This window comes from Bombus pyrosoma, linkage group LG5 (genome assembly GCF_014825855.1).
Source record: "Bombus pyrosoma isolate SC7728 linkage group LG5, ASM1482585v1, whole genome shotgun sequence".
Taxonomy (NCBI): domain Eukaryota; kingdom Metazoa; phylum Arthropoda; class Insecta; order Hymenoptera; family Apidae; genus Bombus; species Bombus pyrosoma.
In genome coordinates this window covers 3,646,821-3,668,989 of record NC_057774.1, presented here as the reverse complement: position 1 = coordinate 3,668,989, position 22,169 = coordinate 3,646,821, and the positions used below count along the sequence as shown (strand labels likewise).

Genomic DNA, 22,169 nt, shown 5'->3' with positions numbered 1-22,169 from the left:
GAAAGAGATATGATATTCAGTACGAACATCAACTTATTTGGTATCCAGTACGTCTCATAAAACGTATTCTTTGCGCACGATCTATCAATTAACGCTAAAAGAAACGATGCGGTTAAGTGTTTTGTAAGCAGCGCTCGTTGTCTCTCTGTGTGTGGTCTGTACTAATACGAAAACCAAATATGATTACGTAACATATACATAATTGTTAACATATTTTGTATTCATGACATGATAATTTTGCATCTTTGCTTTCTACAATACAATGAAAATCATCAATTTTATTGAATATGCGTGTAAGTCATAGCATATGGCTCGACCTATATTTTTATATCGAGCATTCGATCGAAGTTTAAATTTGCTCAGACTCAGACATATTTCTTATCACAGAAGAGATTTGCTATTGGTTCTTAGAATATACATGTGTTAGTTATCTTGTTATAATATTTGTATCTCTTTACCTGGAATATCATTTATATATCAATTGTTCTCATACTTATCATATATACGATAATATACCGATAATTAATTAATGGCATAGTTTCTCATCTTCTACAATCGTTTGTCATTTTTACATTAAGTTTTTTATCTCTCCTTTATAAAATATTATCGTGACAAACTTTGTTACACTCATGTCTCAAAAAACCACATTACCTACTAAATATGAATTTCAAACTTGAAAAATTTTGTCATATTTAGAAGTTGGCAAAGGTATGACGGCTCACGTAAAGATGCATCGTTTACCTCTCTTTGACACGTATCAATTCTAAAATATATCATTTCCCCCTTTTTGCAAAGTATACACAGCTGCACTTTAAGATCCTATACAGGCTATACATAGTAGCTACGTTTGCTTAGGAGGCGCGCTTTTTTTGAATCTGGCGCGACAAGATGCCTTCGATTTGTCTCGACCGTTATTGGCCAAGAGACTATAAAGACTCACTCCTATAAAGGAATACTCACACCGTTTGTTTAACCTGCGAAGAGAAGACTTTTATAAAAAGATTGTAAGTATTTGACATTATTCAATAAAGCAGTATTAACAAACTATCTAATGAATGACTATTTTGCTATATAAAATTCTTATACTCGTCTGCAATGGTCTTATAAATGTCAACTCTTTTCATAGAATGCAGTAGTATCTTACTAACTGGCCGGAATTCCGCCTTGCTAACTAACATCACTATCCCCACCATTTCTTGGAAGTGGAGCGGAACTTTGACACTATACATATGTGTGCATATGCGTGTGTGTATTTGTACGAGACCTGACATTTAATCGTTTTTATAAAGATTAACAAACCTTTAGATATTGGAATCGTGATATCTTGATTGAATTTCTATAGCAATGAGTGTTTGAATCTCAATTTCGAAACAAATCGAAGTTTTACAATATTGTTAAGATTCGAACTATTTTTGGCATGATTCAGTATTAGAAACTGTCTAAGGTTTTAATGAATCTTAAATCGTTAATGTTCCGTTAAGTCTCCAATACCTTGATCTTGAATGTTTTAAAAATCTTCATAGATTTCAGAGTTTTGAGAGCTCGATGGATATATGTAGATTTAGAAGATAGAATCCCTCGACCTCTTTGCGCTATAATTTTCCAAATAATAATATGTAAATGAATTGACAAGTTACAAGTGATGGGTTATAACACTTTATATCTTTACGATTTCAGGTAAAATAGGATAATCGAATGACTTGTAATTCATAAAATTTACTTTTAAAGTTCCATTTGTTTAATCATCAAACATTAATTGTTATTCTTGTCTAAAAAAGAATATATTAATCCTAATCTATAACTAATGTAAAATTTTACTAATAATATTAGATCAAAAGTATAAGAGAACCGTAATGCAGATCCTATCTTGCTAACTGGCCAGGTTTGGTGATGACCCGTGGCCAGATAGCGAAATACTGCTACACTCCTATGTGAGCGGACCTTAAAGTTCAGTGAAAACTTAGTAGTGTAAATCGGTGTGATCGAAGACACTAGGTGGGGATCGAGCCTGCAATACATGCAACGTGCACATCCACACTAGTGTACAGTACCGTACGGTGCGTTACGTTACGTGTGCGAGTCAGTGGTTTTTCGATGATGCCTTGGTGATGACGGAATTTTAATAATCAAACACATCTTAAAACGTTGAGATAGGTGAGCTATTGTCATTGACGTGAAGAAACGTACAATTGATTAGTGACGTACATCGAGATATCGAGTAATAACCGAGGTATTGAGTGAAACGAACAAACGAAGCGTCGGCGATCAATGCCAGTTCGCGGGTGTGCCCGTTTGCCCAGCCCCGTGTGTTCCCTTTTTTCCCTTTTGGTCCCCATGGGATATATGTTTTCTAAATAGCGGTCGATCGATTCAGATTCCTTTAAACGTCGTAAGAATAAAGCAAACGTGTCGTGAAACAGGTGGACGAACGGAACGGCGGTAAAATTTTCATCGGCGATGTTGTGATTTCGAAGGACAACTTCGGTGAGATCATCGTAACACCATCACCTGTTCCAACGATTGTGCGCGATTCTGAAGCGAATACATAACATTGTTACATATACTTGTTCTATTTTATCTAGTTTCACTGAAAAAATATGGAAAAAATAACGTAGATTTTGCATAATACTTTTAAGAAGCTGCTGATGGATGCACTATTAGCCGGTCCGATGACACATGTCTAGTTTTCTACATATGTATATTGTTCGTTGGTTTTTTACGCGGAGAGCACGCCCATTTCTCACATATCCATTGGCAACTATTCGTCAGGAGATTTGAAAATTCTATTTAAAGTTAGAACTACTTGAATATCGTCAAAATGATAAATTAATCATTTTTCATAGAAATTTTGCAGACTTACTATGGCGTATTTTTAGACATTTTAATGATTTTTGACGATGTATACCGGATAAAGGCTTGTTTTTCTTCTCTTGCATTATGTATCTTTTTATATTTCGGCTTGAGTTCTTTGGAATGTGGTTTATACCTTAGTCATTGGTAGTTCTAGCGTTAACACATTTATTTCGAACAAAATCGTTAATGTCATATTGTATATTCATTCTGACATTCCTGCGCACGATTCATATTCTTTGTATACGCGTGTATACAATGTGATTCAAATAAAATGCAGCTCTGTGTTGTACCAAAAAAAGTTACTTGCGAATGCCAATAGGGTTTACAAAGCCTCTAACGTGACAACTTTAGTTGTCGGATTCGTTTGAATCACAAAGATTAACATGGATAAATCTATAGAAAAAATGTTCAAATTCATAATTTATAGTTCTTAAAAGGAATTCGAAATGAAATTTTAATTTGATTTCATATAATAGATTCTAGTCTATAGTCTATATGGCGAAAAATTTGCAATTTTCATAAATGTTTTCTTAATATATATTTTGCTTTTTCCCGAAATTTGTACGATTGAAATATTTAAGAAAATCTTCTACTTCTAGATCAAGAAAATACCGGTCGATCATGAAGTTCATCGTGTGTATTATCTCAACACTGGTACTGCAGGCATCGGCTTTAAGTGAGTGTAATTCCGTCATCACGTTTTATATCGGTCACAATAAATTCGAAGTAATACTTGTTACGATCAATCAGTTTTCATAATAGCAATCTATGATTTTTAATTATAGTCCATATTCTGGATATTATAGGAGGTGAAAACAGTAGCAAGCTTACCAGATGCAGCTAGTTGTTTTCACATAAAACAAATTTTCTTTGATTATGAACTTTTAATCACAAACAATTTTTTTATATCATTAGAAAATTATAAAAAATACATATTTTGCTTTCACTTGCTTTTATAAGACATGTAACACTAAGTGAATTTAGTTTAATGCGATTATAATGCATTGAGTTAGGAGATTATATTGTTCTAAGAATGCACTTTAATTTCACTACATTTCACTATATTTTAACTATATCTATTCTATATCATTTCACTATATCTTCACTATTTAAATTTATTCAACGGCTATAAAAACATAGTTATTGCTATATAGCACATATGTTACATATGTAGCAATAACATATGTAACATATTTTACTAAGTGCATATCAGCAAATTGTTTCATAGTGTGTAACAATAATGCACATGTGTCATTTGTATCTTTTATTAGTCCAATCTCCACCACGGATATCCAAACAACCCCCAACAGATGAGCAGTTATTTCAAGTGGCTCAAGCGAAGATTAATGAGAATGACAAACCATTTTTAATTGAATGTGAAGCAGAAGGAGAACCTGCTCCAAGGTAAAGTTCATTTAATTAGAAAATAAATAAAACCTTAAAATGTCTTGCTACTTTGTTATTATTTTGCAAATAAAAATATAATGTTTGGGAAAAAGATAAAACATACTACTAATGATACTACATTAAAAAAAAACTATTTATTGCATTGATTTAAATTTTAAATGCTGATCATAGAAAAGCAGAAATTTTGTAAAGAATTAATGCAGTAGTGCAACATTAATAGTATATTTTCCAGGAATATTTCATTCATGTAGTTTCATTGCACTTACATGTAAGTACACTATCTCTGTCCTGCAAAGAAGCCAGAGTAACTGGTCTTAATTACCAGGATGACCTCATAGCCTTAGGGGGTATAAAGTTACTAGTACTGATAAAGACACCTTACTTGTGGTGTGAACTGTAGATGCATGGGAGTGGTCTAACAATATACTGAAGGAAAATAGAAAATATCATTACCGCATTATGATTTATTCTCATCTATTCATGATCAATATCGTACTATTTTTAGCATAACAGTAATCATGAATAATGATAATATTGAGTATTTGACCAATCTTGCAAGGATATTTCTAATGTTAGTACAAATTTTATTTATTGATTTAATATAGGTATCGATGGATTAAAAATGGAAAGAATTTTGAGTGGCCAGCATATGATGACCGTATATCTCAGCAACCTGGTAGAGGTACACTGGTGATTTCTAGACCACGAGATGAAGATCTGGGCCAATATCAATGCTTTGCAGAGAATGAATGGGGAATTGCAACGTCTAATTCAGTTTTCGTTAGAAAAGCTGAATTGAACTCGTTCAAAGATCAGAATCCTATAAGTCTGGATGCAAATGAAGGACAGCCATTTAAACTAACTTGCCAACCACCAGATGGTTGGCCAAAGCCAAACGTATATTGGTTAATTCAAGATACTGCTGGAGGCATCAAGTCGATCAATAATTCGCGAATGACTTTAGATCCTGAAGGGAACCTTTGGTTCAGCAATGTTACAAGAAATGATGCTTCTGACGATTTTTATTATGCGTGTGCAGCTACATCTGTATTCAGAAATGAATATAAATTAGGTAATAGAGTTTTATTGAACGTTATCTCTTCTGGAATATCTGCTAGTCAAAATAAATATGAACCCGTTAAACAATATGTGAGTAGAAAAAATGAAGTTGCTTTACGCGGCAAAAAAATTGAATTATATTGCATACATGGTGGAACACCATTACCACAAATAGTGTGGAGTAAAAATGGCGAAGTAATTAGAACTAACGATAGAATAATGCAAGGGAATTATGGTAAATCTTTGATAATTAAACATGTTAATTCGAAAGACGAAGGAACGTATACTTGCGAAGCTTCAAACGGAGTGGGTGACGCGAAATCGTATTCTATACATTTGCAAGTAATGGCGGTACCATATTTCACTATCGAGCCTGAGATTATAAATGCGGCAGAAGACGAAACTGTAGAATTCAAGTGTGCTGCTAATGGAGTACCTGTCCCTGAGATAAAATGGATTCATAATGGCAAACCAATATCAGAAGCACCTCCAAATCCACGCAGAAAAGTTACACCAAATTCTATTATTATTGAAAAGTTGACTAAAAAGGATACAGGAAACTATGGTTGCAATGCAACAAATTCATTGGGTTATGTATACAAGGATGTGTACGTAAATGTTTTAGCTTTGGAACCCGAAATTACTCAACCCCCCGCTGATATCGCTACAGTCGATGGTAAAATAGTGAGAATTACTTGCCGTGTATTTGGAGCACCGAAACCTGCTGTAAAATGGATTCGAAATGGACAAGAACTAACTGGAGGACGATACAAGACTTTAGATTCTGGTGACTTAGAAATTGAGAACGTAATATTCTTAGATGCAGGCACCTATACATGCCATGCGTCCAATAAATTCGGAGAAATAGAAGCCTCTGGTAATCTAGCAGTAAAAGAACATACTAGGATCACAGATGAACCAGAGGATTACGAAGTTGCTGCAGGTTCTACTGCAACTTTTAGATGTAACGCTGTTACAGATTCTAGTTTAACACTTACAATCGATTGGTTGAGTAATGGCGAACCCATCGATTTTGAGATGGAACCACGATTTATCCGAAGTACTGATTATTCTTTAATGATTACAAAAACGACTGAACTAGATACCGGTACTTACACTTGCGTTGCTCATACCGAGTTGGATGAGGCAAAGGCACAAGCTACACTAGTTGTACAAGATGTACCAAATCCGCCAAAGTTAGTTAGTGTTAATTGTGCAGGGATTACAGCTACTATACATTGGACTCCAATGGGTGATAACAGAGCACCAATTTTGAGATACACTATTCAACATAATACCAGTTTCACTCCAGATACATGGGAGATATCGAAAGATCCTGTTCCATCAACTGAACAAACATACGATGTTCCGATGTCGCCTTGGGCTAACTATACATTCCGTGTATTAGCATGGAACAAAATAGGTCCATCGTTGCCCTCACCGCATAGCGATGTATGTACTACGTTACAAGACGTTCCTTTCACGAATCCCGACAACGTTATGGGCAAGGGAACAACACCACAAAATCTAGTTATATCTTGGACAGTAATGCCACAAATTGAACATAATGCACCCAAATTCATGTATAGAGTATACTATAGACGTGATATACCAGGAGAAAAATGGACTATAGAAGACATACACGATTGGAAGAAGAACAGTTTGGTTGTGGATAATCAACCAACTTATCAAAGATATAAGATTAAAGTGGTAGCTATTAATGAAAGAGGAGAATGTAGAGTTGCACCTGAAGAAGTAACAGGATACTCTGGAGAGGATGGTTTGTGGATTTTTTGTTATATTTTTTATAGTATTTGCAATTTCTTTTAGAATTAATATTACCTAAAATTCATTTAATGTTGCAGTACCATTGCAAGCACCGAGTAACTTTACGTTAAATCAAGTAAAGTCGAGTACAAGCGCACAATTTTCGTGGAATCCGGTCCCCGAGGAATCGGTACGGGGCGAATTACAAGGATACAAGATCCAAACGTGGACAGAAAAGGACGGTGAAAAGGGAATGCGAGAAATCGATATAAGAGGTGGTAATAGGACTCATGCACTGGTTACCAAATTTGTTCCCTTCAACAAGAACTATGTTCGAATATTAGCATACAACGGACGGTAATGAATCTTAAAATAGCAGTTTATAGACTTTCATATGTAATATTATTTGTAACGATAATCTTTTTATTTTTATTTATTAGATATGCTGGGCCACCTTCTGAAACTTTAAGCTTTGACACACCAGAAGGTGTCCCAGGAACAGTCCTCAATCTTGAGGCGTTCCCAATGGGTTCCAGTGCTTTGTTTTTAGCATGGACAAAACCTGCTGAACCAAATGGTATCTTGACTGGCTACAGAATATATTATGAATCCGTAAATGGAACCAGACTGGGACCTCTCTTGGAAAGAAAACCACATATTATAGATCCAGAAGCTACCAGTGCAAAATTAGCTGCTCTAGCACCTGATATGAAATATCGTGTACATGTTCGAGCAACAACTAAAGTTGGTGAAGGAAATGAGTATGTATCATTGCTTTCTACTTTAATTTTATATATGTGTGTATGAGGTAACATATTGTTTTATACTCACTTAGTTACTTTATTGAGCAAAAAACACGCACATCTCAACGACCTGATATACCACAATTCACATGGGAAGCTATTCCAAAGGAAAATGGATACTCGAATGTAAGAATTATCTGGCAGCTGAATCTCAATGGGAATCCAGGAAGTCACTTTTTTGTAAAGTATAAACTCAAAGGTGAAACGATACCACTCCAGACCGAACCAGAATATCAATCGAATACGATCGAAATTCGAGGACTTCAAAGTGGTGAAGTTTATGTGATGTCTGTCGTTGCTGTTGATGGTAACTACTTCACAGAAAGCGAACCACAAGAAGTAGAAACAAGCAGCGAAGGACCTATCATTCAGCCTAAAGAAAATGTCGCAACTGCTGGATGGTTCATAGGAATGATGTTAGCCATTGCCTTTCTTCTTTTGGTACTTATAATAGTATGCGTTATTAAACGTAACAGAGGTGGAAAATACGCTGTACATGAAAGAGAATTAGCTGCTGGACGCGGCGATTATCCAGATGAAGGCGGTTTTCATGAATATTCGCAACCTTTAGATACCAAATCAGCAGGAGGTCGCGCGTCTCTGGCATCTTCTTCCCATCAAGATGGAAAGCATCCTGAATCTGATACTGATTCTATGGCAGAATATGGAGAGGGAGATACAGGTTAGTTCAATAGATAATAACAGTCTATTTACATTAATAATGTAAGAAGACAATTGAAGTAAGTAGTATTAGATTTCAGTAGATATGCATTTCAATTCCCACATGTGTAAATCCACATAACAGCATGAATAGAAATACTTGTTTTATATCCATTTTGTACACGCCCGACATAGGATATTTATTTACATGTTATTTATTTTTTTTGTCTTAGCACCTTAATTTATGTTATGTTTTTGTTTGTTCATTTTATTTTGCCTTGTTGCTTGACTTAATATAGAAGGTATGAACGAGGATGGATCATTCATCGGTCAGTATGGTCGACATCGTAAACAGGAACCAAATTCACAAGCATTTGCCACGTTAGTGTAAGGTAGGTTAAATGATACATTTAAAAATAGATCGAAACATTAATGGTTTGTGTTTCTTAAATTATAATTTTTAATGCGAATTTATGAATTGTGATGGTCATTTTGTTAAAGGGCGGTTTACGGAGGACGGTTCTTTCATTGGACAATATGGGCCCAAAGGTAGACCGGAAGAAACACCGCCTATTCCAAGCGGCACTATGGCCACATACGTGTAACCTCTGGTATTATCTTATTCAAACCGCATAAACATTGTTTTTTTGTCAGAAGTAAGGTATCCAATCCTTACTAGCCGCAGCATCTCTGCTATGCACCTTGCGCTGGGCGCAACGTCCAACACTATACTGCCAATTAGATTTTGGTTTTGGGTTTTATAGTTCACATAGAAAGATAAGTATAAATGTTTTTATGTCGAGCCGAGTAAAGGCTATATAAGTCATGCACAACGTTTGTACATTCGTGTCGTTTAAAAGGTAATTCCTCATGGATATTTAACACACGTCTAGATGTGTGTTACTCGAGTGTTTCAGCAATTTTTAATATTTTTGAGAAACGTTGATCTGCGATGATTATTTCATCTACGTGATTGCGTGTGTTCCAAAGTATAGTTTGTTAGTCGATCGAAAATCATTTATAATTACTGAATTTGTTGAGAAGATCTTTGACTAATTATAAAACCCAAAGACGATAGAGGTGTCTCATAGCGTGCAAGCTATTTATGGACATAATATAGTAGAAAGTATTCTAGCATCAATCGTAACATTTGACATGGCCAGATTGGAAATTGACACTTCGTGACCATTACAGGGTATACGAGTTATGTTTATATTGTTCTAAGTATGTGTATCATAAAAAAGGGAAGTATGAAGCACTTTTAAGGCTGCATATAGGATTCACGTCTTTCAAATGAAGATAATCAGTATCAATAATTAATTCGTATTACCCGAAAATTAGTTAATACACGGCACATACTGGTGTTACTTATATGCAATCTTGAAAACAGAAGGACTCACATTGAGCATAGTGTCGCAATCTGGCCGGGACTGAAACTAACTTTAATTGAAAAATGAGAAAGAAATTGTTCTAAGAACCTTTAGATGCAATCAATTTTTACTCTGCCGACAGAGGGCCAAATATAAAGAATCAGTGACTATCTACAATTATTGTGCACGTGCACTTTCATTAACGATACACGAATAACAAAAGTATATGAAAGATATTATTATTATTATTATTATTATTATTATTATTATTATTATTATTATTATTATTACTACTACTACTACTACTACTACTACTACTACTACTACTACTACTATTACTACTACTACTACTACTGCTACTACTACTGCTACTGCTACTACTACTGCTACTACTTCTACTACTACTACTACTACTACTACTACTACTACTACTACTACTACTGCTGCTACTACTATTAGAATATAAAAAAGAACATTGTACATGCACTATGGTAGTTTAAAACGAAAAATGTCACATGGCCTCTAATTGTTGCTTTTTGTATGTGAAACGTGCTTTAGCTGAAAATGAAAGTTCTTTTTATTCATATTAATATTTACTTTATTTTTTGTAATTTTATTATAATCCAATCAATATAGAATATAATTTAATATATGAAATAGCTATTGAATATATAGAGACATATATTGATTATTAATTAAAATTAGTGTTAAAAAAATGCGATCACATGAGAGCAGCTATTATTACATTTTAGTGTATGAAATGTTATTATGAGACTCATAGAGTTCGTTATTTTCTCCGATAATAAATTTAATATTTTTTATTTACCGTATTAAGTTATTCAATGCAATGTACAGGTTGTCTGCAAAAGTGTCGTGAGCAAATATATCAGGTACAAAAATAAAAAAGGTACAAAACATAGAATACTTACAATACATGTGCGCGTAAAGTTCGTAAAAGTCTATATATGCAAAATCGTACACACTTCTCAGCCTACGACAAGAAATCGTATTGAATTATGATTGTCCTTCCGAGTTAACTTTTAAAATTTTGATGATTACCATCTTTAGCAAAAAAATTTTATTTTACTTAATGAACAAATTCATTGATCTTCAGTTTATATTTGTCAGGGTCTTTTTTGCCGATTATCCTGTACAAATGACTTGGACGTCACGTAATTTTTACGAACTTTATATATATAAATATGTACGTAAATATATAGGCGCCTACAAAAAAGAATGTATTGTAAATGAAAGAAAATAATAATTTATTATGAAGATACTATGAAGTATATAAAAGACTATGCGGAGACGTGTAATATATTTAAACGTGATTAATCATAAACTTATATTAAATTACATATTTGTCAGGATAAGCATCCGACGTCCAAGTCAAAATATAGTCGTATATAATTACGTTTCAACGTATTTTTCTAATCGTAGCATCTTCTGTATAGTTTCAAAGTGTATCCAAATGATATCTATCAGGATTTGAATTTCTAGTTGGCTGAAACACATGGTAACTTATGTGAACTTCCAATATTTTCGTACGTGTTACTGGTCTTTTGATACTTTTAATATATTTTGATATTTTTCTTTTTCTTTATTTCACTTGTTATATACATAGAAAGTTTTTTGTATTCACAGTAGGTACGATGAGCGTCTAGCACGACGCATTCGTGTGTTGGATCTGATTTTTTTTATGATTATATTAACAGTTTTATTTATACCATCGAAGGAATGACACCGTGTTAGCGTAGTGAGCACAGATTTATATTTAAAAAAAAAGTATGATATATGCGAGACTTTCTACAAAACCGTGTTCATTTTACAACGACATGACAGCACATGTTATACCTATAAAACTGTGACAAAAGTAACAAAACAAAGAGAATACGCTCGTTCATACATGTGCGCGTCTATCGTGCTAACTTTTGATTGTACATTACCTTAGTACTATTAAGATACTAATGCGTTTTCCGATGAAAAGATGCATAAAAGTGCTCACAGAAGGGATACATCATTATGCATTTTTTCAGCGATGTCATCGTTTCAATATTTTTTCTACGGAGTAGAGTTTTCAGAGTTTAGCAATCTGGTTAAAGATTCTTTCATCTCCCCGTAGTGCAACAGAGATTGAGAGTATGTATCACATTGCGTTAAAAATGTTATGTAAAATTTCAAAGTGACTTCGCTTTGTGTTCGACTGTTTACCAGCGACTATGATAACGCGCATTCCAATGCCTGTGTAACATCTCCCATGTCAATAAAGAAAAGAATAAATTATGAATAATAAATAAATAAATCAAAATCTTGAACCAACCAAAAAATATGAATCTAGGACCATTGATCATTCCTTGACCACCGAGTTCTCATCGCTTTTCGCCACAGGAATCAGCATGTTCCATTGAAGAGAGTAAGGGCCCGAATTAAAGCAACCATCACAGAAAATGTTCGATGCTTCCTATTCAATTTGTCAGAATATTCCATACTTTCTACCAAAGGTCCGTAAAAGATAGGATAAAGAATCAATGACACGGACCCCCTGCAGTTTCGTTGGAGACCTTGCTGCATCGTCCTCAAAGCAACGGTGGCCTGTATTATATGAGAACGCATTCGTTTTCCAAAGCAAGGGCTGTGGACAGAAGTCGAACAAGATGTGACCGATAATGTAATTATGCGGGACAGGTTTTTTGTGCCAGTACTCTAACTTGATCTCTCGAGAATTCCCCTCTCTTTCTTTTTTCTTGTCCCCTCTTTCTCCTTTGTCCTCTCCATCGCCAATATTTCCTTTTTCTGTCTCTTTCCCACGTACTTTCGTCCCTGTTCTATCTTCTTTGTTTTACCCAACCTTCTACCCTGTTCTCTCTTCTTCTTTCAGAGTTTTCCGACTTTTTCAGATTCTTTCTCTGATCGCTAATCCCATTTTTCCGTATTCCCCACTCCGTACAAATATCATTTTATCATTGTTGTCTACCTAGTGAGAAGAGAACGATGAAAAAGGATGAAAGGAGAACGCGGTCCGATGACGCAGAAACATAGCACGATCTGACCGCTGCCGTCAGGTACATACATCGACGTTAGCGCCTGGCTGCCTACCGGAGGAGCCGTGTGTCCATGTAGGATCCGAGGTCGTGTGCGTTTGTTCCTGTGGGAAAAGAAGAGGTAAGGTCGGTGCATATGAGAAAGAAGGATCGTATATACGAGTTGCACACGCTGATCAGATACACGGGTACGTTGCAAGGTAAAAATTACAATGATAAGTAGATGTCATGTATATCGTACCTACATAAGATGAAAATATATAACGCAAGATCAGACATTATCTCGATCAACGTAGCATAAAATATTATAACGTATGTTATTATAATAAAACAAGAATTCCATTCACAGAAAAAAAGGAGAACAGAATATCATCCAGCGCATAGATTGCTTTCCCTGGATTTTTACTTTCACGAAGTAGGTTCATTGTTCCTGTAAAATCGTGTGAAAGATCAACTTTTGATACAATCTATTCGTTACAATTAACAAGCGTAACCAACAGCTGATTCGATTTTGCAAGCATGATCGGACGAGCCCCTGCGTTAATGCGGCTCGAAACGGACCGACCGTCGGCGAATCGACATTTAAAAAGCTGGGGACGGTACACGGTTTTGCGTAATGCTCTGCCGTGTACGACTGTCAGGTGGTTCGTAGCGAATCCAATTAGGTTTGCGACGGTCGGGCAAAAACATTCGATCGGGAATAAACCGGCACCGGTTGCTCTTCATGGGGTCGGCCCTCGAGACTCGCTTCCCCGTTCGTGAGCCATGTATAATATACGTTCGGATCAATTGTACGTTGTGTATCAGACGAAACGGCCTTTCCTTCGTAATCCGCCGATAATATACAGTGCTCAATTCTCTCGTGCAATGGTTTATTGAATGTCCTCTAATTTCGCCTGGCTATTAGAACCTTAGCACGTATTCCAGACTACAAATGTTGATTGCTCGATGGATATTCCAATATCCGTGAAATTGATTATTTCTGTCTCCACCTTTCCTCCTACTTGTCACGTATGACGCATAAAACGATGTAAGACTGTCCTGATTTCATTCTGCAGAAAGTTCTATGTGCACTATATGATTCTTTTGTTACTAGAATAAAAAGCAAGAATAAAGAAGGGTGCTTGTTGTTTTTTTTTTTTATTTTTACTTACCGACCAAAAATACCAAGAATTCAACTGATGGGCTGTTATCGAACCGTGTGTATCTTTCAACCGACCAAACAAAGTAATAATAGCTCTTCTCGCGAGAAGATCGTTTCTCTTTTCTGAATTACCCTGTATGCACGCCTGTTTCGTGCACGGCAAAAGGAGGATGAAGAAGGAAAAAGGCGAAGAAGAGAAAGAACAAGAGGAAGACCAAGGAGCCGTAAGAGATAACAATGGGCCATTTGTTAGATGGGCCAATCCTCGGACACGCAGCCTACAATGGACACTATTATCAACTATTCATTAACTGTTCTGTTAAACCTGTTGCCTGATGTATCCAGACCAACCCCCATTCTCCTTCAGGAACTGAGTACTTTGATTTCTAAAAATAAAGATATCCCCGTAGAATTTTTAAGACGCGGTGCATCGTCTAAGATATCGCCAATCTGTTAAAGAAAATAAATTGGCTCGTTAAATTTTCAGATGAATTACCCGGAACACCTTAAATACAATAGCATTTTTTAAATTTGTTTAGTAATGTATAAATATAAGAAAAATAACAAAAACTGCATGAATAGAGCAGTTGGTAGTTTGCTGCATATATTTAACGTATTATCGTTGGAGTGCTAAATTAAATATAGTTCCTTTCCCGAGACACGGAGATCGAAGACAGTTCACTAACAAACTCGGTCCACAGCAACGGCAACACATCTATCGCATATCATGTATTATTCATCAACCGGGCTTTCATTCGAACCCCGTGGTCGGAAATAGTAATGCAGTAGTCCGCCATTCCATTATTACGCGCTTGTTTTCTACTTTCGCGTTGATTTCGGCTAAGCACGGAGGAGAATCGTTCATCTCAGCTCCCATAAGTAACCGTGGAATCGCAAATAAACCTGATTATCGTTCATTATTTGATGAAGATAAATTGTTTCTCTTCATGAATCCATGAATTACTTCAGTGAACCCCTCGTAGTTTCTAAGAAATCAGTCAATCAATACTATTAACAAAATAGAAATGCAATAAAAAGTGTATCAGATGCTAGGATATATAAGAATTAATATTTCATCATTTAAAATAGAAGCTCTACTTTTATATGGAGTTCTTCATTATGGAATATTTAATAAAAAAGAGACAATATTCTAAGAAAATAGGTGATATAGTAATGTTGTTCTCTTGAAACAATGAAATTTGAAAATATATTGAGTAATATGAAACTTTCATGAAATCAAGGTTATAGAATATGTTACAGATGTCTCTCATGTTTCGATATAATGTATGGTGATAATTAGGCTGTAGGTTCCATGTATTTATGGAAAATTATAAGTATAAAAAAATGTAAAATGCACCTAAAAGCAAAAATATACAAAACACTCAAAGTATAGTACGTATGTTTAATATAATTCTTAAAAGGATAATTTACGTAAAATAGCATTGTACTTTACATTTGTAGTGTACTTTTGCTCGACCATATTATCTCTACGTATATCTATGTGTATATATATCTGTGAAATAACCAGACATATCGAGAGCGTCTTGTGTACCTTTCGTCACCTGCACCTGTTTGTAGAAAGTTTCCGACGATCTGGCGTGTTCCTTGGAAGATCAATCGCGTTGCGAAGAGTTGCTCGTCTCTGTGAGGCGCGAAAAATGTTTGCGGCCTGACCGACCACAAGCGCCAGAGTGTAAAATCGTGCATGTCGTATATACCACGATACCTAACAAGCCAGCCTTTGTAACGGATTGCAAAACGACCATGGAAATGTGGTCGAACATTCGACGGTAAGAATACCGTACTAACTAAGAAGAGTTACACCACAAGAGAACGATGAAATACCATCCTGAAATTCGCTCATCTTTTAAGATATGTCTCAGAAGTATTATATAATAGAAACTACAATAAGAACTTAAAATACTTGATAAATTTACATTTAATTTTCGTAACAGTCTCTTTAATACGTGATTAACACTTCAGAAGATTCTTCATTATTGTTACGATATTGTTCGTGATTAGTAATCCCCTTTTAACGCGGATTGGAATATGTATTCTTATTGAAAAGCTGACCAAAAGTAAGGTTTAAAGATTTTGTTCCATCTACAAGATTTTTATTGCCAGAGATGTAAGAACAGTCCTGGAATAGTAGAGTATGTTACTTTGAAACAGTTGTGCGAAATAGCATGTATTTGAAATGCTTCATCGTCGATCGTTCGTATCTGATCGATTTCTGACACCTCACAGATTATTCAAGAGATTCCAGAGAAGCCGAAAGATAAGTTAACAGCAGACTTGGTGTCAAGCTCGGGAACAAAGCCCACACTGCAACAGTGAATTCTCTTTGCCGAATGCAAAGACAGACAGGGGAGGGATAAGGAGGGGAATAGACGACGAAGTACGAAAGAGAATGGAGAGAAGAAACGAAGAGGAGGAACCCGGCCAAAGACGTTTAAAAACTGGTTCCTTCCACCCATTTCTTTTCACCTTATTTGCTAATCCGAATTCTGATTTCCATATATCCGCGTATACAATATTCGAGTCCCGAGGAGATTGATATCGACTGATAGACCATAAAATACGTCAACAGGACTGTTCTTGATTTACCAAATAAATACCAGATATTTATCTCTCCAAGAAACACGTCCGTCTTTAATAAGATCATTCACAGACTCGTCGAATACAAAGAATTTTGTAATATTGCGATTGTTATGCAAATAATTGTATTTACATGAATTCTTTTTATTTTCGATATTCGATAGATTTTATTGATGACAATGGCTGTATTGCAATTATGAATTGCAATCAAGGTAATATTCGAATCAATTCAAATTTAAATTCACAGCTTTGTTCAATGAGGACTTATATATTACATTTCGAAGCTGTTCTTAACATCAAATATTTACTACTATGACCTACGAATTTTTGTGCCCTGTTCTTATTTTTCTTTCAACAAATAAAAATATATTCGATGGATTAAGAATGATTTGTTCATATTTTCAGCAAATTCAATACATTTTGTTAACAATGAAAGATCACGGTAGCAAGCAACGTAGCAAAATTAGAAGATATTAAAAATGTCAAAGAAGAAATTAAGAAAATCCAATGGAGATTATGTCAGAAAGTATGATCGGTCAAGTTTCAAAAGAAGCATCAAATATCGATTCTTGAAATCGTTGTGCACGCACCCTTATCCCCAAACGTATCGGGACCCCTTAAGAGATAGAGATTTTGCTCTCGGACTCACAGCAAGAAGACGGGTTGCTGTAGACCTTTTCTCATTGAGTCAGTCAGTCAGTCAGTCAGTTTGCCGCAGCAACGCGGCCTGTACGAACGTGTGCATACGCGTCTTGTTGACTTAACGTCGTATGATCGTACGGCTGCATTATCGACAGAGCTGGCAGAAAGTTACAACCAGACATCGGCGAAATTGGTCGTCGGTCAACCGGTCGTTGGTCGTTCCCTTGATCGCGAGATCTGATCCCCATTGAAGTTTCGCATACGTGTCTCTCTGGATTGTGTCAGCTCATTAGATTGCGTGCGTGAGAACGTGCTCGTTCGTCTCGAGTCTCGCCGTGAAATCCCAAATTTCACGCATTGAATCGTGGCCTGTTCCGTCGGGCTGTACACACCAAGACACACGAGTGTCACTTACATCAACGAATAGCTTACGCTTACAAAGAATCACAGAAAGAGAAAGATTTACATAGCCACAAGGGGGCTAGTCATAAACCGTGCAACACCTGGCGGCACGTCTTTAATTATGCAGTGGGCCGCAGCCGCCCTGGCCTCGGCGGCGATCGCTCTGCTTCTGGACACGGCGGCCGCGAGAAATCACCATCGATCCGGCAATGGGCACAAACCAACCGGTGACATCTCCCTATGGATCGACCAGCAACAGATCAAAATGTTCAGCGGTAAGTTGGTTTACGGATATCGATACTACCGCGCCACGAATATCCATCCGTGTTGGGTGCCGCATTTTTCTTTTTACATATACTGTGTTATTTCATTCCTACAGTATTTTGTTCTTCTTGATATTCTTATCATATTGATATTAAAAGAAAAATATACATATTGTCATTCTAAAGAATTTATTTGATATTGATAAAATTACCATTTTTTGGGATGCTGTTGTGACATTCACTTATTCATGATTTTAGTATATGGGGACAATATTTATTTTTTATCTTATATCTAGTTTATGTTGTAAAATACTTCATATATCTGTTTATGTTATATGATACTATGTTATTTCATTATTAGATAAAAATTCATTCATTATTGTTCATATATATATACATATCTTTTATGTGATTCTCTCAGTATAAGTTTAAGTATAGATATACTGTATTAATTTATTATATAAATAGTATTAGAGTAACAATCTATTTCTTTAAATTTATTCCAACATCACTCCACATAAATATGTATGACAATGTAACAAGTTACAATCTATCTTTTCCTTCTTTGTTTCGTTTAGGGGTTGAAATGGAGATATTCGCGATTACGGAGGGTAGGGTCTTGCCTTATCTATTGGATCCAGAATTCGAAAGCAAATTACCGATTATCCCGAGCGAAGTAACGTACGTGAATTTTACATGGAAGTCTGGTGTAAAGAAATATTACTATAATTTTTATCGATTAAAATCGTTCGACGAAACGATCCTGAAAACACCATATATCACGATCAAAACGCAAGGAAGAGTACCCAAGAGACCCAAGGGTAATTTATGCCTTTTTATTTATCGAAGTATTTTCAGTCAACAAATTTAATTGATTAACAAAAAATTATCAAATTTAATGCCTACGTATATAAATAAATGCATAATGTTCATTAAATTCACAGAATTCAGCGTCCTATTACCATGTTCCGGTAATAATTCGGGCATTGCGCAATTAGGCATCGGTTTGATGATTGAAAGTCGTAAGGGAAAACCTTTAAACGGAACACCCCTTCGCCTTAACCTGAGAAAAGAATGCGCCGTGCGCGGTGAGTGCGTCAATCGCGCCCATGATCATCTCTTTCTACACACACACACACACACATGTGTCTGCCCGCAGAGTTCTGTATCAGCAATAATTCATTGCTCAACTTGCTACACACTTCAATTAGAAACTATCGAAATCTCAACTGTTTCATTACCATGAAAACTGCTCTTTGCAAAAAGATAAGAAAAGATGACGATAGAAGCAAACATTTTTTGTAATAATGATGTATGTGGAGTAGGAGACATGTTATGAATTGACGATGATTTCGATTGTGTTTCTGTTCGATCGGTGCACAAAATATATCTTTGTGTATGCAACTCACTATAACGCTTACCGCTTAGCATGAAGGTAGATCCTCTTATCCGCTTATCCCATAGATCTGTAATCGATAAAATAGTTTCTTTAAATCAATGAACGCATGAATCTCTCTGACCCGAATGTATCCTAAAATATTTATTAATGAAAGCCATCTTAAGTGACTGAAGTATTCTCTTAAGTCAATGTGTAATTGCGTTTATCTGCTTAAATTTATGTGGGTGTAGCGGAAAATAATCGCTCAATGTGTCTTGTGTTCATTCGCAATGAACGATAATTGTTTATGATCTAAAGGTGAAAGACAAGGTAAAATTTATGCATGAACCAATTTGATATTTACTTATACTATTTATGAATTTATACAATATTACTAAAAAATACTTTTATGATTACACTTATTATATTCAAATCCTGTACCTGTTACTGATATCAAATGAATCTCTCTTCTTTATGTAATATTTTTCATTGCAGAACCTAATCCTGGACCTTGTCCAGATGGATATTTAGGCCCACCTCATTGTAAAAAGGCATTGTGCTATCCAAACTGTATGAATGGTGGCAATTGTACAGCACCTGGTGTTTGTTCATGTCCACCAGGTTTTCAAGGACCATATTGTGAAGGAGGTATTTTGATTTCAAAATAAGACATATATATAAAACAGATATTTTATTTACTTAAATATGATATTTATAAATATTTTATTAAAGTTACACTTTTGTACTATATTAACAAATTATATAATTTATATAACTTTGGATATTGATATAGCAGTTTTACAACCAAATTTAATAACATTTGTTAAAGCTTGATAGAATGGTGCTTGTTCTGCACCATGCTTTAGACCAGTGTCATGATGTTCTTGTTCTTCATCACGAAATTTTTTAATCGTTTCTAAAACTTCTTCATGTACTTTTTCATCACTTTCCATCAGTGCACGTAATTGATCGTTATAATGCTCTGTGATCACTGTTTCAACAGCTACAGTGCAAGCCATAGCTGCTTTTTCTCCCATGAGTGCTGTACCAGCACCAAGGACAAACCCAGCAATGTTCCAAACAGGTGTTAGAACAGTGGGTCTTACACGATATTTTCTAATCAACTCTTCAAACTTTGCACGATGTTCCTTTTCTTGATCCCACATATGTTGAATAGTTGGACCAACAGATGTTCTACCTGTCTTATATACCTGTGTTAAATTTATATCCAAAGAAACAACCACATCCTGGTATATATTTACAGTATATTTATACCTAAAACAGCCATTTGTCCAGCATATATTCTATCAGCTCCTAATTCTCCAGCATGATCTACCCTTATAACTGAATCCAATAATTTCCCTGATCTAGTTGCTCCTGAAGCTGCTGATGTACTAGCCAATCGAATTCCAAGCTGTCTAAGATACACCATTTTTTTCTACGAACTTTAAGAAAGCATTTGTAACAAAAATTTTTTTCTCCTAATTAAAGCACAATTAATTTTAGGTATATGTGCGGAAAAATGTTTAAATGGTGGGAAATGTGTACAAAAAGATACTTGCGAATGTCCAAAAGGATATTTTGGATTACGTTGTGAATTTTGTAAGTAAAATTATAATAGAAATGTAGCTACATTTGGTAGCTACTAATGGTTAAAATTATAGTATTGGCTTCATAATAAATATGTTTTCACTTTTTTAGCAAAGTGCGTAATTCCTTGTTTAAATGGAGGGAAATGCAAAGGGAACAATGTGTGCAGATGTCCTACTGGCTTCAAAGGAGATCATTGTGAAATTGGTAGAAGATCTCCACAACGCTCAGCCTGTACAAGAGCATGCAGAAATGGAACGTGTCAACCTGATAATACGTGTCTTTGTGAGCCTGGTTGGTTTGGAAAACTGTGCAATAAGAACAAGCCATGGGCTTGAAAGTAAAAACATATTTTTTGCTGGTGGTATTGGTCTGTAGCCAATTGGATCGATGCAACAAGATTTCTTATTTAACATAAAATTACAAAATGTCTTGAATTCTATTTAGACTGTATTCATTCATGAGTTTAAGACATTTTTTACTTCAAACCTCGCATTTAGTTTAACAATTTTTATACTTAAGACAATACTAGATATGTATTCAGAAAATTACGAATCGTTAATTTTATAAAGTATTACTATGTAAATTTAATAACAGTATATATATATATATATTTTTTAAATCCAATTGGTTGATACCACTAAACTAACATGTATAATTAGTAATTTACCCCACTCCAGATGTGATATGTAAAGCTGCTTTACAACATTTTATACTATTAAATATTATTTTTAAATAATATACTTTTATATTGTTAGATTTATTATAATGATTGTAAAAAAAATAAAATAAAATATATTTTCTTTCTTGTAATTGGTATTTTTCCTTGTTGATTTCGTAAGATTACATGTTATCTCTTTAAATTACCTTCGTATTTAAGATTCGAACTTTATATCTCGATAACAATTTACAACAATTTCTCATTACGAAAACGTAAGACAAGAGTATCGCTATAAAGACAATAAAATAGAAGGAGGAATTGCATACCCAGGATAAAGTCTTTCGAATAGAAAACGTCAAAACAACAAACGATTGTTTCTTGCCGTTTCAGATGGTGCAAGTTTTTAGGTTAGACTGAAACTCAGCAACATCGTTCCAGGGACGCTGAGAACAAGAGTCACGTGTTTCAGGATCCAATAAGAAGGTAGATCGGATGGACGCCATGACGCGTACCCCAGTGGTACCAGCCAAT

The 22,169-nt window shown here is 35.1% G+C and overlaps 4 protein-coding genes and 1 long non-coding RNA gene across 9 annotated transcripts; 3 read left to right on the top strand and 2 right to left on the bottom strand.

Annotated features, from left to right (window-relative positions):
* Positions 1-515: 515 nt before the first annotated feature.
* On the bottom strand, positions 516-1,162 carry LOC122567382. Of its 2 annotated transcripts, none has more exons than XR_006316760.1 (3): positions 1,046-1,162; positions 742-974; positions 516-654 (listed from the first exon to the last, which is right to left on the bottom strand). It is a non-coding gene; the product is annotated as an uncharacterized LOC122567382 (long non-coding RNA). The 2 variants fall into 2 exon arrangements; XR_006316761.1 differs by having other exon boundaries at positions 1,087-1,154.
* LOC122567377 (neuroglian) lies at positions 905-10,150 on the top strand. Of its 3 annotated transcripts, none has more exons than XM_043725806.1 (9): positions 905-1,004; positions 3,453-3,529; positions 4,125-4,257; positions 4,866-7,099; positions 7,185-7,443; positions 7,527-7,847; positions 7,922-8,571; positions 8,849-8,941; positions 9,051-10,150. In XM_043725806.1, the coding sequence occupies exons 2-8, from the start codon at positions 3,475-3,477 to the stop codon at positions 8,938-8,940; spliced, it is 3,744 nt and encodes a 1,247-aa protein (XP_043581741.1). In that variant the 5' UTR covers positions 905-1,004; positions 3,453-3,474; the 3' UTR covers position 8,941; positions 9,051-10,150. The 3 variants fall into 3 exon arrangements, with proteins under 3 accessions (XP_043581741.1, XP_043581739.1, XP_043581740.1); XM_043725804.1 differs by lacking the exon at positions 905-1,004 and adding an exon at positions 2,001-2,154; XM_043725805.1 differs by lacking the exon at positions 905-1,004 and adding an exon at positions 2,166-2,484.
* On the top strand, positions 10,146-12,246 carry LOC122567380 (putative uncharacterized protein DDB_G0275629). Its single transcript, XM_043725812.1, has one exon. It carries the CDS (start codon positions 10,146-10,148, stop codon positions 10,383-10,385), a length of 240 nt encoding a protein of 79 aa, XP_043581747.1. The 3' UTR covers positions 10,386-12,246.
* A 5,181-nt stretch (positions 12,247-17,427) lies between these two features.
* LOC122567331 (protein shifted) lies at positions 17,428-21,641 on the top strand. Its single transcript, XM_043725708.1, has 6 exons — positions 17,428-18,021; positions 18,588-18,830; positions 18,954-19,097; positions 19,883-20,035; positions 20,894-20,989; positions 21,089-21,641. Exons 1-6 carry the CDS (start codon positions 17,868-17,870, stop codon positions 21,313-21,315), a joined length of 1,017 nt encoding a protein of 338 aa, XP_043581643.1. The 5' UTR covers positions 17,428-17,867; the 3' UTR covers positions 21,316-21,641.
* On the bottom strand, positions 20,064-22,097 carry LOC122567333 (5-demethoxyubiquinone hydroxylase, mitochondrial). Of its 2 annotated transcripts, none has more exons than XM_043725710.1 (3): positions 21,965-22,097; positions 20,663-20,832; positions 20,064-20,585 (listed from the first exon to the last, which is right to left on the bottom strand). In XM_043725710.1, exons 2-3 carry the CDS (start codon positions 20,817-20,819, stop codon positions 20,155-20,157), a joined length of 588 nt encoding a protein of 195 aa, XP_043581645.1. In that variant the 5' UTR covers positions 20,820-20,832; positions 21,965-22,097; the 3' UTR covers positions 20,064-20,154. The 2 variants fall into 2 exon arrangements, with proteins under 2 accessions (XP_043581645.1, XP_043581646.1); XM_043725711.1 differs by having other exon boundaries at positions 21,845-21,965.
* Positions 22,098-22,169: the final 72 nt, after the last annotated feature.

What these genes read in the sequence shown, in the direction of transcription:
- LOC122567377 (XM_043725806.1), top strand. Translation starts at nt 3,475, where the DNA reads ATGAAGTTCATCGTGTGTATTATCTCAACACTGGTACTGCAGGCATCG. An exon ending in GAAGGAGAACCTGCTCCAAG is followed by an intron (nt 4,258 to 4,865) that starts GTAAAGTTCATT and finishes GATTTAATATAG; the next exon opens with GTATCGATGGATTAAAAATG. An exon ending in AGGATACTCTGGAGAGGATG is followed by an intron (nt 7,100 to 7,184) that starts GTTTGTGGATTT and finishes TTAATGTTGCAG; the next exon opens with TACCATTGCAAGCACCGAGT.
- LOC122567380 (XM_043725812.1), top strand. Translation starts at nt 10,146, where the DNA reads ATGAAAGATATTATTATTATTATTATTATTATTATTATTATTATTATT.
- LOC122567331 (XM_043725708.1), top strand. Translation starts at nt 17,868, where the DNA reads ATGCAGTGGGCCGCAGCCGCCCTGGCCTCGGCGGCGATCGCTCTGCTT. An exon ending in ACAGATCAAAATGTTCAGCG is followed by an intron (nt 18,022 to 18,587) that starts GTAAGTTGGTTT and finishes TGTTTCGTTTAG; the next exon opens with GGGTTGAAATGGAGATATTC. An exon ending in TGGATTACGTTGTGAATTTT is followed by an intron (nt 20,990 to 21,088) that starts GTAAGTAAAATT and finishes TCACTTTTTTAG; the next exon opens with CAAAGTGCGTAATTCCTTGT.
- LOC122567333 (XM_043725710.1), bottom strand. Translation starts at nt 20,819, where the DNA reads ATGGTGTATCTTAGACAGCTTGGAATTCGATTGGCTAGTACATCAGCA. An exon ending in TGGACAAATGGCTGTTTTAG is followed by an intron (nt 20,586 to 20,662) that starts GTATAAATATAC and finishes TATATAAGACAG; the next exon opens with GTAGAACATCTGTTGGTCCA.